General features: G+C 43.0%; 1 protein-coding gene across 1 annotated transcript in view; it reads left to right on the forward strand.

Annotated features, from left to right (window-relative positions):
- Positions 1-17,422, forward strand: part of UNC80 (unc-80 subunit of NALCN channel complex) — a 502,852-nt gene that overhangs the window by 445,502 nt on the left and 39,928 nt on the right. Inside the window, exons 57-58 of the mRNA XM_078779534.1 lie at positions 643-827; positions 6,482-6,647. Coding sequence (XP_078635660.1) covers positions 643-827; positions 6,482-6,647 — 351 coding nt within the window. The remainder of the gene's footprint in view (positions 1-642; positions 828-6,481; positions 6,648-17,422) is intronic.

Genomic DNA, 17,422 nt, shown 5'->3' on the forward strand with positions numbered 1-17,422 from the left:
TGAAATATGTTGAAAAAGTCAAAACTTTACATGGGGTGTACTTACTTTTTCACGTGACTGTATATATATATATATACTGTATATACTAGTAGGGGCTATTTGGCTATCCACAGCTGTGGAGGGACTCTGTGAAGAGTTTGAAACAGCAAATGGCTTGCCTTTTGTTGCCTTTCATGTTTGCTTTATACAGCTTTCTTTGGCTAGAAGAGCAAAGCAACTTTTTGGCTGGGTGGTTTGTCATTGCTTTCCTTGCAGTGAATAAGGCCTGGAATATGGAATTTTAACATGGTGCCGGTATATTTCACCGACTCTTTGTGAAGGACACCATATAGGATATTTAACGTCCACCAAATGATGCCAGTAGACAGAATACCCATTTTAATGAAATGTGATGCCTAAGCCTTTCACCTTGTAACAAACGTCTTGCTGTGCATCATGAACAATGCTAAGTACAGGACATTACAAACCGATTTGCTCCAGGTGAACTACTGTGCCATCATTGAAAATCCATTGTTTCTCTATTAAGCCTACATCTAGACATATCTTAATGTGTCTTTTCCCATTAGCATTTCATGTGTGCAATCGGAGGTCAATAGAAACGATGGTTCTCCCCCTGTTTGTATTCACTGCTCCCACCGGCAGCCCTGAAGGTGCTATTAGTTTGCTTTGAGCGTCAACTTGGGCCTTTCTGGTACCGGCTTTCCCTGCACGTGCGAGAGATGGCGAGTCGCAAAGTGGGTGTTCTTGCTTACTGGGACTTCATCGACTTCATCGTACGCACTCGCATCCCATTATTCGTGCTCTTGCGTCCCTTCATTCAATGCAAGGTAAAAGAGAGAATATGCGGTGTTTGCCCAATGAATTATTTTTTTCCAAACAAAATACCAGAAGTTATGGTACATCAGCATGGAGAAGTTATTACCTCCATCATTGAAGATGCATGGAGGTTATATTTTCACCCCTGTCTCTTTGTTAATAGCGAAGATTTTTCAAGTGAAGACTCCCTTTTTTTTGAAAGTGAAGACTTTCAAGAAGACTCCCTCCCACAGATCTCTCGATGTCTCCATGTCTCTCGGTCCCTGCTCTCAAATGTTGTGTTTGTGTCCTTCCCCCTCTCTCCCCATCTTGTCTACCGCTCCCGATGTTATTTGTTTTATGTGTCTGTTTGTCTTTCTGTGTGATTAATGTTCGCTCTTTCACGAGCCTCGATCTTGTATACAAAAAAAAAAAAAAAAAAAAAAAAAAAAAAAAAAAATGGTTGGTCTTGTGTGTTGTCTGTTTGTTTGTTTGGCTGTCAATCACCTACAGATCACAATTTTAATCCGATATTCATGAAACTTCACAAAATAGTACAAAATAGTACATAAGGATGAAGCTTATTAATTTTGAGGTCAAAGGTCAAAAGTCATCTTGAGGTCAAATTTCTACAATTGTCATTTTTCTTCTGATTAACTTGAAAGTTGAACAGCATTTGCATACTGAGTCACCAAATTGGGAAGCCAACTATTTTTGAGGTCAAAGGGTCAAAGATCAACTAAAAGTCAAACTTCTAAAATCATCAATTTTCATCTGAAAAACCATCATTTTTCATCTGATTAACCTGGAAATTAAAGAGCAATTGCACAGTACATTATGGAATTGGAAAACCAACAATTTTGGGGTCAAAGGTCAAAGGTCATCTCAAGGTCAAACTTCTGAAATCATCAATTTTCATTTGACAAATTGTCCATTTTCATCCTTTTGACTTGAAATTTAAACCGCAATTATTGAATAATGCATCATTGAATTGGGAAAGCAACTATTTTTGAGGTCAAAAGGTTATAGGTCAACTCAAGGTCAAACTTCTGAAATCATCAATTTTAATTTGACAAATTGTCCATTTTCATCCTTTTGATTTGAAATTTAAACAGCAATTGAATAATGCATCATTGAATTGGGAAAGCAACTATTTTTGAGGTCAAAAGGTCATAGGTCAACTCAAGGTCAAACTTCTAAAATCAGCAATTTTCATCTGAAAAATAATCAATTTATATCTGATTGAACCGAGCTTTGATGAAAATTTTCAATTTAAATCTTCATGAAATGGACTTCATGTAAATGAAATGAATCTTATCTTTCCCCATTCAAAACCTTGATCTTTTCTACCCCCGTTAAAACACCCCAAATCCGCCTCTTTAAATCCCCAACATCTTTCCTAAAATTCCTCGAAGTGTTCATTTGCTTTTTACCATGTACCCCTCCCTCCTCCCCCTCCCCCTTCAGCCCTCCCCCTTCCACAGATCTACTGACGTCCCTGTTCTCTTCTGTTGTTGTGCTTGTATGCTTCCCTCTCTCTCCCCCTCTTGTCTCCCGCTCCATTCATTGTATGTTTTATGTGTCTGTGCATCTTTTCATGTTCAATGTGTTAGCTGTTACACGAGCCTCGATTGTGTATTAAAAAAAAAAATGGACAAGTTCATGTATGAGTGGTAACTTTTTGGGGGGAGAGGGGTTGGATTTTGCAAGTATCATGCTCTGTACAACATGTTTCTTGTCTGTCTGTTTGTTTGTGAGCAGGATATCTTTTTAAAAGTTGTGGATGAATTCGGCCGAAATTTGGTGGAGGGGTTAGGTATGTGATGAGGATGAAATTATTCGATTTTGGTGAAGATCCAGATCTAGATCTGCGAATTTTTAAAGTGATTCTTCACCATTGAGAGATAGGGCAAAACAATATATAGCAGGATATCTCAAAAAGTTATGGATGGTTAGATAAATTAAGGTCATTAAAGTAGTAGTACAAATCCTGGCTAGACATCTTAGAGGTAAGTGTGCGTACCTCTCGGCCATCGTGCGTAGTAGTAGTAGTAGTAGTAGTAGTAGTAGTAGTAGTAGTAGTAGTAGTAGTAGTAGTAGTAGTAGTAGTAGTAGTACTACAACAATCCATACCGCTATTGCTGTTTAGATATTGTGTAAAGCCGCAAAATAATTGTCTATAACATGGTAAATTAAATAATGCAATAAATGGCTATTTAATTAATTGGTGGCCATGAGCACCAGCTATTGGTAAAAGCAAGTAAAGGGACTTACTTCATGAGACTTCTGCAAAAGGAAGTCTCATTTTGTCACCTTTAGTTTGGTTTGTGTATCTATCGCAATGGTTCGGTAACGCAAGGCCTTAGTGATGAGTCAATGGAGGAGAATTTGGAGTTGGGTGATTCCATTATCACCAAAGGACTTTCTCAGCCACTGTCTTTTTTTTTTGTAAACCCATAGTTTATAATACAAAGGACATCGTTAATCAAATTACATCCAAAATTACTATAGGTAGGTAGAAAGATACAATTCTGCACAAATAATTACGAGGACCTTTTTATCAGGTGTTTGAGTACTGTTCTCATTTAACAATTGTACTATTTATTACAAAAGCTTAACTAGAAAGCAACTGAAAATGCAAGCCCATCCACGTCTGTTTGTATTCAGACGACTTCTTCTTCTTCCATATGCTAAAAATATCGAAAACAGTTTTTAAAATTTTTAATTTATGATTTTATGCAGCATTGACCTTTGACCTTTTGATCTAAAAACACAATCGAAGCCTACCTTTTCATTAGTGAACCAATTAAGTGACCCGATATGCAAATTCTATAAATTTCAGGTCAATCTGGGGAAAATTGGTGATTTTACGCAACTTTGACCTTTTGGTCTAAAAAAAAAAATCAGCTTCTAGCTTTTGATTGGTGAACTAATTCAGTGACCAAATATACGAATTCTTAAATTTCAGGTCAATCAGATGAAAATTTATGATTTTAGGTGATGCTGACCTTTGACCTTCTGACAAAATTATTAATTTACCTTCTCCGTACTCTCATAATATAGCTTTGTTGAAAATTTGATGACAAAACTGAAATGGTAAATTGGAAATTTCAGGTCAATCAGATGAAAATTTATGATTTTAGGTGACGCTGACATTTGACCTTTTGACAAAATTATTAATTTGCCTTCTCCGATTTATCATAATAAGGCTTTGGTAAAAATTTGATAACAACAGCTCAAATGGTAAAATAAAGTTACGGCTCGGACAGACACACTCACAGGAACACAAGTGATTGCAAAACCCCGTCCACTGCTGTTCAGCGAATGGGCTAACTAGAAAGATTGTACTCAACTCAACATAAAATTGTACTCAATTGTAACCGCATTGTACTCAACATAAAATTGATGGAAACAACAGCTCAAAAAACATGTATTGGTAAATTTTATTCATTTGTGTTCTCCATATTCTCATAATAATGGCTTGTTGAAAATTTGATGACAAAAGCTCAGATGTTATGGTCCTGACAGACATTATCAGCTCAATTCTCCTCCCCCCAAGCTCTCTCCCTCCCACAGATCTCCCGATGTCCCTGTTCTCTGCTGTTGTGCTTGTGTGCTTCCCTATCTCTCCCCATCTTGTCTCCCGCTCCCTTTATTGTATGTTTTGTGTGTCCATTTTTTTTTTGTGATTGATGTTAGCTCTTACACGAGTCTCGATGTTGTATGCAAAAAAAAAAAAAAAATTCTCAATCGTAATTAAATAAATAAAGAAACACGAAAGTGGTTACAAAACCGGCCGTCTCGTGCTTGACGCACTATCATTATGTACCATGTACCATATGTGAGTCGAGGTCTTTGGAATGACAAAGTTTTGAAGGACTATTTCACCAAATTGAGACTCCACCCCCAATCCATCAAAAACTACCTTCATTGCCTCACATCTGAGCAATTGCCTAGCTCATGCCAAGCTAGATGTTTCCTTCTGTGATAAGTCAGTCCAGAATGAACCATGCCCAAAATATCTCGGAATCACACTGGATCGCAGCTTGACATACAGGGAACATCTGAAAAGGGTTTGTTAGAAAACGAAGTCCAGAGTGAACATCATCCGTAAGCTTGCCGGCACTCGCTGGAGAGCTGGCACACACAGCCTTTGCACATCTACACTCACTCTAGTGTATCCCACTGCAGAGTACCGTGCACCCATCTGGGCTGTAAGCAGTCACACAAGCACCTTGACACTATCCTGAAGTCTGCAGTGAGAATTTTATCTGTCACACTGAAGTCAACCCCTCTTGCCGTGGCTCCCTGTGCTGGCCAACATCGCACCTCTGGATATCCTCCCAGAGGGGAGGCGGGGATGTGAGAGAGAGAAGGGGAGGGGGAGCACCGTGGGAGGTAAGAGAGAAGAAGAGGACAATTTATTCAGTCACGTGTTGTGATTGACCGAAGTATTTTGTAATAACAATTTTCTTATTCAAACTTGAAAGGTTATAAACATATGAAGTTACGGAAGAAGCCCTGAACACTTTTGATCGTTTTTCCTGCCGATAAATAAACAGTTTATAGGCAGGGGGGGGGGGGGGCGGGGCTCCACATAATCTGCTTCCCCCCCTAGCAACAACATTCCCAGAACTCGTCTACAAGGCGAAAAAAAGTCCTGGTCTCATGCTTAACGTGCTGTGGCCAGACTAATAAGGGCTATTTATAGTTACTATGAATTTGCCCTTTCACATTATGACCCAATTATTAAATATTTTCTCAATATTCTCATAGTTGAAAATTTGATGATAAAAGCTCAAATGGGAAAACAGTCAAGCGCGCACACACACACACACACACACGCGCGCACACACGCACACATGCACACACACACACACACATACACACACACACACACATACACACAGACACATACATACACACACATACGTACACACACACACACACACACACACACACACACACACACACACACACATACACAGATACATACACACACATAAACACACATACATACACACACATACACACACATACACACACACACACATACACACATACATACACACACACACACGCGCACACTCTGGAACAAACTCCCTCACTCTATTCAATCCCACTCCTCCCTCCAGGTCTTTAAAACAGCTGTTCACCACCATCTTATGTTTCCCCATCCAATACCTTGATCTTTTCTACCCCCGTTAATCCACCCTAAATCCACCTCCTTCAAATTCCGTTTTCTTTCCTGAAAGTCCTTGTAAAATGTCCATCTTGTTTATTCCGTGTACCCCACCCCAGCCCTCTCCCTTCCACAGATCTCCCGAAGTCCCTGTTCTCTGCTGTTGTTGTGCTTCCCCCTCTTGTCTTCCGCTCCCTTTATTATATGTTCTATGCGTTAGCTCTTATACAAGCCTCGACTTAGTATACAAAAACATCTCTCACAATCCAGTCAATACCCTTTCATTGAACTATTGTCGTCATTGGCCATATAAATATTAATGACATCATATTTTTATGAACCATAATATTTTATAAATATATATTATTACACCTTCTGAAATATCACTTGTTTACTGCACTCTAAACTGAATCCATTAATTTCTCACTTCCTCTCCAAATGCAGCCTTTTCTTTCTACCATCTGAATTTTTAAATCTGAATTATCTGTTTCGTGTTTGTTGCAGTTGCTGATGCTGCAGCCTGAAAGCGCAGAGGAAGCAACTGTGCAGCGGCGCATAGCCGAGCAACTGGAGCGGCGTTTCATCCCGCGCCCACTGTCTCGGAGTTCCTTGATTGCCAGTTTTGCCAACGACCTCAAAATCCTTAAAGAGGCGGTGCATAGTGGTACTGGTGGGTACACCTTGGTGTTCATCTTCATTCAACCCGTCTTTAACCCTTTATGTGTATGTTTGTTACTCATGTTGATTGTTACCCCCGCCACAAAAGGTGGATGGAGGCTATGCTTTCATCCCTGTCTGTTTGTTTGTTTGTCCGCCTGTGAACAATATATCTCAAAAGGTTGTGGACAGGTTCGGACGAAATTTGGCAAAGATGTGGCGTATGTGGCACTGACAAAATGATTAGATTTTGGTGAAGATCCAGATTCTGATCCAGCTACTAGAATTTTTAAAGTGGTTCTTCACCATTGGGAGATAGGGCTAAAACCGATACATAGCACGATATCTCAAAAAGTAATTGAGTGATTTGGACGAAACTTGGTGGTCGATTGGGTCAGATTGGTTGTGTGACATGGACGAATCTATTCATTTTTTGTGACGATCTGAGTATGGGTTCGGATACGAGATTTATTTAATTTTTAAGTGATTCTTCACCATTGTTAGGGGTCCATGTGTTGGATGAGTTGGTTATGGATGAGTTAGGTCTAAATTTGGTAGACGAGTTGGTTTAGTGACAAGAACAACCCAATTCGATTTTGGTTCAGGTCCGAATCCAGATCCGGCCTATCAGTGGAATACAAAACATAAACTGTTTAGCCTGGTGTTATTTTGTATTTCATACATAAACTATCAATTAAGTATTGTCCTTCCCGAAGTGTAGGCGAGCTATCGCCAGCACGCTGTCCTACTTCCAAATTCCCGCTCTTGCCTACAAGGGCCACTGCATCACCAACAGCTGCACCACCAGGAAAATATGCTATCTACAGCCGTGTGCTGCATATGAAATAATAATAACAAGTTTATTCTTGTTATAGTTTTATAACATTTATAACAAGAAGTTTATTTATTAACTTCCCCCCAGAAAGAAGTTACCATAGATGCATTAACTTGTCCATTTCATTAAGATTAAAATTAATTATCTTAATCAATGCTCAGGTCAATCAGATGAAAATGTATTATTTTTCAGATGAAAATTGATGATTTTAGAAGTTTGACCTTGAGTTGACCTTTTGACCTCAAAAATAGTTGCTTTCCCAATTCAGTGATGAACCATGCAATTGCTGTTTAACTTCCAACGTAATAGGATGAAAATTTATTATTTTAGAAGTTTGACCTTGAGTTGACCTTTGACCTTAAAAGTAGTTGCTTTCCTCATTAATAGAGGCACTATGCAATTGGCGCTAAATTTTCAAGGCAATCGGATGAAAATTGAAGATTTTAGAAATTTGACCTCAGGTGATGGTAATAGCAAAGTGAAAAAAGTATACCGAAGGTGTGCATTGCTAGGGGGGGGGGGGGACTGGGGGCGTGTCCCCCTAGAATTTTTATGATTTCTAGGTGCTCTGTGGTGCATTCTGAGGGGTGTTTTTACTTTAATTGCCTATTTCTTTGGATGAAAATTGGTAACTTATTACCCAGAAAATGGGCCAAGTTCGGGGATCCGCGGCTGATTACCAGTCCCATTAGGTTCCAGTGTGACTTCAAAATATCTCAATAGCTTAGTTTTACATATGGATAATTAGGAACAGAACAGGAAAGAAAATCATTAGGATTTTATCCCTATTTATTTCTTTGCTTGTTAACAAAGAAACAAAACAAACTAAACTAAACTAAAACATGCAAGTTTTATGCAAGCCGTTTTACTAATCTAGTGAGATTGTTGCTGCTGTTTTCGTGCAATCAGAATATGGAATCGGGGCACAGTTCGTGACAACGCCACTCGCATATCATCAGACACATCAAATCGATTTCTCCACTTTGATTTCAGGTTCAATAATGCAGAGAAACCTGTTTCACAGAGATACGTAGTTGTGAAGGGAACCAACACATTCATTGCCCTCTTCGCCAAACTAGGGTAAGCTGCTATCTGCTCACACCAAAACTGCTTAAAATCCAGCCCAGCCTTTCCGAAATCAGCTTTATTAGTCCCCTACCGGTGTACACCGGAGGGGACTATAGGTTTGCACTCCGTCCCTCCGTCTGTACGTCTGTCAGTCCGTCACGCAAAGAACAGTTTCCGGACTTTTTTCTAAACGCTTAATGCTAATGATTTCAAACTTGGTACATGGTTTCCTCATGATAAGTTACAGATAAAGTTCGAACTTCACGACGTTGCGATCATTTTTGACAAAGTTATGGCACTTTGAACTTTGGTAATTTCCCCAACAGTTTTCTGGACGACAGACTGCCGGTAGGGGACATGTATTGCAGCGCAATACTCAGAATGCTTGTTTCTTTGATCTTCTTGGAACTCGATCAAATCATCCTTCACTAAATCGTTGTCATTCATCGTAGAAATATCAAACGAGAAAGGGTTCTGGATCCAAACGGATTCCGTGCTAAGATCATCAATATCTGAGAAGTAACCCTCAAAATTGGTACTTAGGACTTTCAAATGGTCCTTGACTTCTTGAAGTATGTCCCCAGGCAATGCCTTTTCATCTTCTCCATCAAGAAGGATATCGCCAAGGATTGGAAAGTTCGCCCTGTTTCCGCTTTCAACGCGGTGACTCCAAATAGGTAATTTCTTCGTGAATGCCACTAACTTTCCCCTGGCTTTAATAATGTCCACATCCCTTCCCTGCATCGACATGTTCAAGTCATTGAGGTGACCGAAAATATCGGCCAAATATCCCAGGCTAACAATAAAATGCTCATCTTCAAAACTGTTCGCAAGAGGGGATTGCTGATGCCTGAGGAATTCGAGAATTTCTTTCCAAAGTTCCACTACACGTGCGAAAACACGACCACGAGATAGCCGATGTACCTCTGTGTGGTACAGTAAAACACAATGTTCCGCCCCAATCTCATCACAGAATTTTTGAAATAGCTGATGATTCAATGCCCGTCCACGAATAAAGTTGACTGTCTGCACGACTATTACCATCACTTCTTTCAGTTTCTTTGACAACGTTTTGGACGCCAAGACTTCGCGATGTAGAACACAGTGTGTGGTCAACACATGTGGAACTTTCTCCTTGACCAGAGCAACAAACCCAGATTTCTTGCCAATCATGGCAGGAGCTCCATCAGTGCAAATAGACCCAACCAAATCCCATGTTAACTCATGGTGATCAAAGAACAGTTCCATCAACTTGAACACATCAGCTCCTTTAGTTGTTGTTTCGAGTCGTTCGCATAATAAAAATTCTTCCTTGAGTTTCATTTCATGAACGTAGCGGACGAATACGAGCAATTGACAATGGTTTGAAACGTCAGTCGATTCATCGAGCTGCATGCTAATTTTTGCAGGACTGTTTTTAATCTCGCTGACAACTTGTGTTGCTATGTCCTGACTCATGTCTCCAATTCTCTGGCGTACAGTGTCGTTGGACAAGGACACCTGACTCAATCGCTTCACAGCATCCTCCCCCAGCACGATTTTAGCCATTTCCAACACACAGGGCTTCACCAGGCTTTCTCTGATTGTGTGGGGCTCTTTTCCTTGGCAATCATGTACGAAACTTTGTAGGAGGCTTCCAGAAGAGGCTTCCCGGTGGGAACAAACCCATGCAATGAAAGAGTTCCTTTCTGATCATAACGAAGTCTTTTCACCTTGAAAGAATCAATGGAGGTGTCAACATGATCCCTGTGTTTGCTTTGGAGGTGCTCTCTCAGTCCTGATGGCATCAAATTTCCATTGCTCATTACCAAATTGCAAAGCATGCATTGGGGTTTATCAGTTCCATCTCCTTCTTTCACACAGGTGAAGCCAAAGCGAACATAGTCATCACTCCAATTCCGTTTTTTGACAGACGACATCTTGCAACAAATCTGTAAAAGAATAATAAGAAAACAATTAACAAACGCCACAGAAGATAAAACATTAGTCCACGTGAAATAAAGTGTTGGCCACTAGCACCCAAAACAATAGAAAGAGATGTACAGAAGATTAAGAAATTCCTCACACTATACTACTTCAACGTACGCAATCAATCAACTTTCGCAGCTCAATCAATTTTCACGGATCGGGTGTTTACGGACACGGATATCCGGGTGTTTTTCACGGACATGGATATCCGGGTGTTTTTCACGGACACGGATATCCGGGTGTTTTTCATGGACATGGATATCCGGGTGCTTTTCAGGGACACGGATATCCGGGTGTTTTTCACGGACACGGATATCCGGGTGTTTACAGACACGGATATCCGGGTGTTTTTCATGGACACGGATATCCGGCCGCCCTATTTATGTTATTGCATTATAATGAACTAGCAGAAGTACCCGGCATTGCTGGGCGGGGGAGGAGGAGGGGAGGGGGAAGAGGAGGGGAGGGGAACGGGGGGGAGGGGGTAGGGGAGGGGGAAGGGGGGGGAGGAGGAGGGGAGGGGGAAGAGGAGGGGAGGGGAACAGGGGGAGGGGAAGGGGGGAGGGGAGGGTGTGGGGGTGCCCAGGGGAAGAAGGGCCCCTCCCCCCTCCCCCTTCCCCTCCCCCATTCACCTCCCTCTCCCCCCCTCTCCCCCTTGCCCCTCCCTCCCCCCTTCCCTCCCTCCCCCTTTTTCCCTCTCCCCCCCTCCTCCCCCCATTCCCCTCCCCTCCTCTTCCCCCTCCCCTCCTCCTCCCCCTCCCCTCCTCCTCCCCCTTAACACCAGGGGGGTTGACTCAGCCTGTCATCCTACCGAGGTCGGCAAATTGAGTACCAGTTCACTGGTAATTCCCTGTGTGCCGCAAGAGGCGCCTAACAGGGTTGGCGGCACGAACCCGGAAGTCGGAACTCATTGTCGTCAAATAAATGTAGCATGTATGTTTCACTCTCTGTCACATGCCGTTGGTCCCATGTCAATCGGATGAAGTTGAAAAATTAACATTACGAAGTTTCTCTGGGACGTACTGATTCCGAATAATGAAGTTGAAAAATTAACGTTCCGAAATACGCTAATTACGCTAACAGAAGCGCTGGCGCTGTGAAGCGCTAGGGGGAGCGCTGCGCTCCCTCCCTTCGATTCCCTCCCTCTTCTGCTAGTGTTTCTGCGCTAATACGCTAATTTTAAAACCCGAAGTTTTTTAAAATTTAAGGTGTGCTGTAGTTGCTCTGAGATGTACTGATTCCGAATATGCCTTTGGTTTTTCTCTGCGATGAGTAGTTCTCGAGTTATAAGAGGACAAACAAACATACTTTACTGCTTTATATATACTAGGGCATGCCCGTACTATATCTATATCTAAAATTATATCCCCCCCCTTATTTACATGAAATGGTTTGGTCCAAAGCGAACGGCTTGCGAGTACGGTGACAATCCCCCCCCTCTATTTACATGAAATGGTTTGGTCCATTCGCAAAGCCAAAGCGAACGGCAGTTACGAATCGCAGTTACAAATGAATCGCAAAGTAGTTTTAATTAGTTTTAAAACATAGTTTAACGCCAACATAGTTTGCCAACGTGAAATAAATGAATACGCTCTCAAATGTGCCGTCCGAGGCAGAGTCTGTTCGGCACGTTCGGCACACGTGATAACTCGCTGCTCTCTGATTGGTTGAATCGTTTTTTGGACATAGCTCGGTAACTACTTGTCCGATTAATATGAAACCTTGAAAAGGCACATCCTCGGGTCCCCAGCAATATACCTGGCAAGTTTCAAGTATATCGGACCGGTAGTTGTCGAGAAACAGCGGTCGCATACACACACACACACACACAGACAGAGATTAGTGGAATTATAGATAGATACTAGCAGAAGTACCCGGCATTGCCGGGTGGGGGGAGAGGAGGGGAGGGGGGAGGGGGAGGGGAACGGGGGGAGGGGAGAAGAGGGGGGAGGGGAGAAGAGGGGGAGGGGAGAGAGGGGAGAAGAAGAGGGGGAGAGGGGAGAAGATGGGGAGGGGGAGAGGGGAGAAGAGTGGGGGATGGGGAGGGGGAGGGGTGGAGGGGGAACGGGGGGAGGGGGAGGGGAACAGGGGGAGGGGAAGGGGGGAGGGGAAGGGGAGGGTGTGGGGGTGCCCGGGGGAAGAAGGGCCCCTCGCCCCTCCCCCTTCCCCTCCACCCTTCCCCTCCCCCCCTCCCCCATCCCCCTCCCCCTCCCCCCCCCGTTCCCCTCCCCTCCTCTTCCCCCTCCCCTCCTCCTCCCCTTAACACCAGGGGGGTTGACTCAGCCTGTCATCCTACCGAGGTCGGCAAATTGAGTACCAGTTCACTGGTAATTCCCTGTGTGCCGCAAGAGGCGCCTAACAGGGTTGGCGGCACGAACCCGGAAGTCGGAACTCATTGTCGTCAAATAAATGTAGCATGTATGTTTCACTCTCTGTCACATGCCGTTGGTCCCATGTCAATCGGATGAAGTTGAAAAATTAACATTACGAAGTTTCTCTGGGACGTACTGATTCCGAATAATGAAGTTGAAAAATTAACGTTCCGAAATACGCCAATTACGCTAACAGAAGCGCTGGCGCTGCGAAGCGCTAGAGGGAGCGCTGCGCTCCCTCCCTTCGATTCCCTCCCTCTTCTGCTAGCGCCTTGCTAGCGCCTAATTTTAAAACCCGAAGTTTATTAAAATTTAAGATGTGCTGTAGTTGCTCTGAGACGTACTGATTCCGAATATGCCTTTGGTTTTTCTCTGCGATGAGTAGTTCTCGAGTTATAAGAGGACAAACAAACATACTTTACTGCTTTATATATATAGAAGTTGGTACGATTCGGCCAAGGAATCCCAGAGATAATTGCAATTAAGTAAGCCGTGACGTCACGGAACACGCCGCCGGTAATATATTATAATTTATGGTAATCTATGCAGCACGACATGGTCATCACGGAAAACAAGGCGCCTTTTCCGGCGCATAACGGCTCTCCCAGGGTCAAACTCGGTATCGTTGTGAGCGCACGGTTCAGCCCTTCAAGAAAAAGTTTATTTTGTAAATATCGAACCACGCGTTAAAAAGATATGACTGGTTTTGTTCGCCGGCACGTCGGCGCTCGAATCGGCTCGCGATAAAATCCAACACGTCCTTTGTCGGGTCGTCTGAACCAACCACGGGGCCTAGAAGGCTGGGACTGGTCTCAAAAGTTAGGTCTCGATCATATCTCGTAATGCTGGAAGCTGCACGTCTCTGTGATAATCTTGTGGACCATGACAAGAGATCGTGCGAGTCGCTCGCAACGGCTTCAAGCACTTCCGCATTCGACCATTTCATGAACGCCATACGCGCCCCGCCCATCAAAGCGCGTACGTATTAAACGAACATACAGTGGCCCATGTGTCGTCATTTGCGCATGCGCCAAAGTCTTTGCAGGAACATGAAGCATCGGAACAGCGCATTTGCGCATGCGCAAGAGTGAGAACCGCCTGTGCACCATTACGCTAACAGAAGCGCTGGCGCTGCGAAGCGCTGGCGCTGCGAAGCGCTAGAGGGAGCGCTGCGCTCCCTCCCTTCGATTCCCTCCCTCTTCTGCTAGCGCTTCTGCGCTAATACGCTAATTTTAAAACCCGTAGTTTTTTAAAATTTAAGGTGTGCTGTAGTTGCTCTGAGATGTACTGATTCCGAATATGCCTTTGATTTTTCTCTGCGATGAGTAGTTCTCGAGTTATAAGAGGACAAACAAACAAACAAACATACTTTACTGCTTTATATATACAGACTTGGCATTTAATATGGAATATTTTTTTGGTGGGGGTGAACTTACTTTTCAAGATGTCTTAGAACCAAAAGTTCATTGGAATTATGTTGAAATTATTCTAGATTTTGTTCATGTGACCTTTAAAAGAACCAAAAACCACATTTGACATTTCGAAACAAATAAATTGATCCTTGAAAGTGATGTAAACTGGTATCGAACTCAATTCATGGAGAGTACTGTGTTAAACTTCTGTACGTTTTCCAGAAGTATCTCTTTATTTTGCACATTAGCCAAAAAAATTTTTATAACAAAAACAAAAGTTAAATTACGACTGGGATTACGGACAGTAAAATTACAGTTCAGTACTTCGTGTAACCCCCACGAGCATTCAGGAGAGCACGTACACGTTGAGGCATGCTGTTCACGAGATTTGCCAAGGTTTGGACAGGAATCGCTTGCCATGCAGTGACAATAGCCTGCTGCAATTCACACACAGAGGTCGGCTGCTGGTCCAAGTGGTCGATTTGATGCGTTAATTCTGCCCACAAGTCCTCTATCGGATTCATATCCGGGGACATGGCAGGCCACTCCATATGCTCTACACCACGGTCAGCAAGAAAGTGTTGGATCATGCGAGCAGGATGAGGCCGTGCATTGTCATCTTGGAAGACAAAGTTTCCTCGAAAGGCTGCACGAGCAATTGGAAGCAATGTTTCTTCCAGAATGGCCCTGTGCTTGAACTGGTTCAGGTTTCCATACAGAACAACCAGGTCAGTTTTGCCCCCTGCATGAAAAGCAGCCCAAACGGTCACCCCACCACCTCCAGCCTGGACTCTTGGCACTATACAATCTTTGTTGTTGGCTTCATGTACTTGTCTGCACACTCGGACGTGACCATCTTGACGATAGACCAGAAATCTAGACTCGCCACTGAAGATCACGTGATTCCAGTGTCCTGGCTGCCATTGACGGTGCTCTCTGGCCCACTGCTCTCTGGCCCACTGCTGGCGGTGTTGTCTGGTCAGGCGTGGCTTTCTCAGGGGATGCCTGGCACGATAGCCTGCTTGAACCCGTCGTTGGTTGACTAGCCTTCTGGATACAGGCACATTTGTCAGTTGCTGCCACTCAGCCCTAAGCCGATTAGCTGACTTGGTACGGCCATTGCGGACAAACCGGTGCATCTGGCGATCATCCCTGCTTGTGGTTCTGCGGGGACGTCCTGGCTTCGGTATTGGAGTAGGGACACCCCTCTGCGCATTTCGTTTCAGGATCTTTGACACCTGACCTTGAGTGATGCCATACTGCCGAGCAATAGCACGCTGTGTCATGCCGTAATTTCGTAAAGCCACCACTCCATGACAAAAAGCATTGTCGAGTTGACGGACCATCTCCAGAGGAAGCGGCAATAACTTTTGGAGACGTGCAGCAGTTGTTTTCCACTAATACAGAACGCAACAACCCTTGTATACCCGACTGTGAAGCCAATCATCAAATGCACCTGTCCGTACATTTTGCCACGCCACCTGTGATATAATCCTGTTGTTGACTTCTTGCTGCGACAGACCATCAGTGACACGGTTCTTTTAACAAATAAATCACCAAAGTGTAAAAGAAACTCACCAGATTGATATACTGAGTTAGGAAAGTAAACCAAGTCAAGAAAAAAAAATATTCCATATTAAATGCCAAGTCTGTATATATATGTGAATGCCCTATTTATATTTAAATATACTTTGAAAATTTTGAATATCTACAGATAAGTAGGCTTACTACTCACTTGTTTTGCAAATGTTTTCACCGGAATCAAATTGAGAATGAGGTCGTAATTGCCATAATTCGGTTCTTCACCTAATGTCCTAATGGCCGACAATCTCACATAATGTAGGGCCTACATTCCTACATTAGGTGACAGCACATTGGCTCAGTGTGAGCTTTGACCCGCCATAATCGCGATGTAAATGTTCTCATTGTCATGTCAATCATGCATTGCATTGTAATCGGTGTATAGTTGATGTATTCGAATTTTATTAGAAAATTGAATTTATATTTGTTTGAAATATAATTATACAAATATAATTTGTTTTGAAATATATATATTTATATTTAAATATAGATTTATTATCTATTCAAAGTTGATATTTCATTGAATTTATTACTATAATTTATTACGAGTCCCATACCCCCAAGGGTATGGATACCCGAGGTTAAGAACCCTAGTACTAGACCATGGACAAATACAGTGTACGAGATTTCAACCCAGGGTGGTATCCTGGCATTGATAACTTTGTACGCAGATGAAAATGCTAAGCAGGCCAAGCCAAATCTCTTTATAGGTATGAGTATGTATGAAAATTAACTGGTTTTCATTTTCTTATTTTGTGTATCAGGAATTATTCGTGTCAATGATCTCAAGGGAATATAGAAGAAGAAGAACCACCTTTAGAGGCCATTTCCCCCCGCAGAGCAGGGGTTGGCCTTTTTCGGGCACCGTGGTCCCCTTTTTGGAGCAATGTTTTATGGCCGGATGCCCTTCCTGCCGCCAACCCTGTTAGTCGCCTCTTGCGACACACGGAATTACCAGTTAACTGTTGCTCAATTTCCGGACCTCGGAAGGACGACAGGCTGAGTCCCCCTGGCGTTAATTCAGCGATTGACCGGGATTCGAACCCAGGATCCCAAGCCGGCACCCTAACCGCTCAGCTAACACCAGGCTTCTCAAGGGAATATATACACCATAATAATTTATTTTCCTTAAACCATCTGATTTCAGTCCACTGAAAGATTAAGGCCTCCTACTCATGTTGGGGGTACTTGGCATCCTCACCACACCTGCCATGTGTGGGTTGGTGAGAGTGAGCTACTTTACCAAACAGGGAGTTATGTCGGTGGTGATGACAGTTACGGTGGTGGTAGAGGCAACAGCTCTATGCCTTTCGGTACTTCTAAAACCATGATAACTTTGGGGATGTCACTTGCATGCCTATTCTCACATTGTTTTGAATGTATTTTGACATAATCAACTGTTCCGAGATGCTCAACTTAATTTTTTAGCTCACCTGGAACAAATATTTGTCAGGGGAGGCATTAGCCTGACGCTAAAGAGTACATTCCTGGATGTGTTGCCACTCCGACACAGGATACTTAAATGACTTATTGTCTTATTACCCCAGTAAGC

Source organism: Myxine glutinosa, chromosome 1 (assembly GCF_964187855.1).
Source record: "Myxine glutinosa chromosome 1, kmMyxGlut1.1, whole genome shotgun sequence".
Lineage (NCBI taxonomy): Eukaryota > Metazoa > Chordata > Myxini > Myxiniformes > Myxinidae > Myxine > Myxine glutinosa.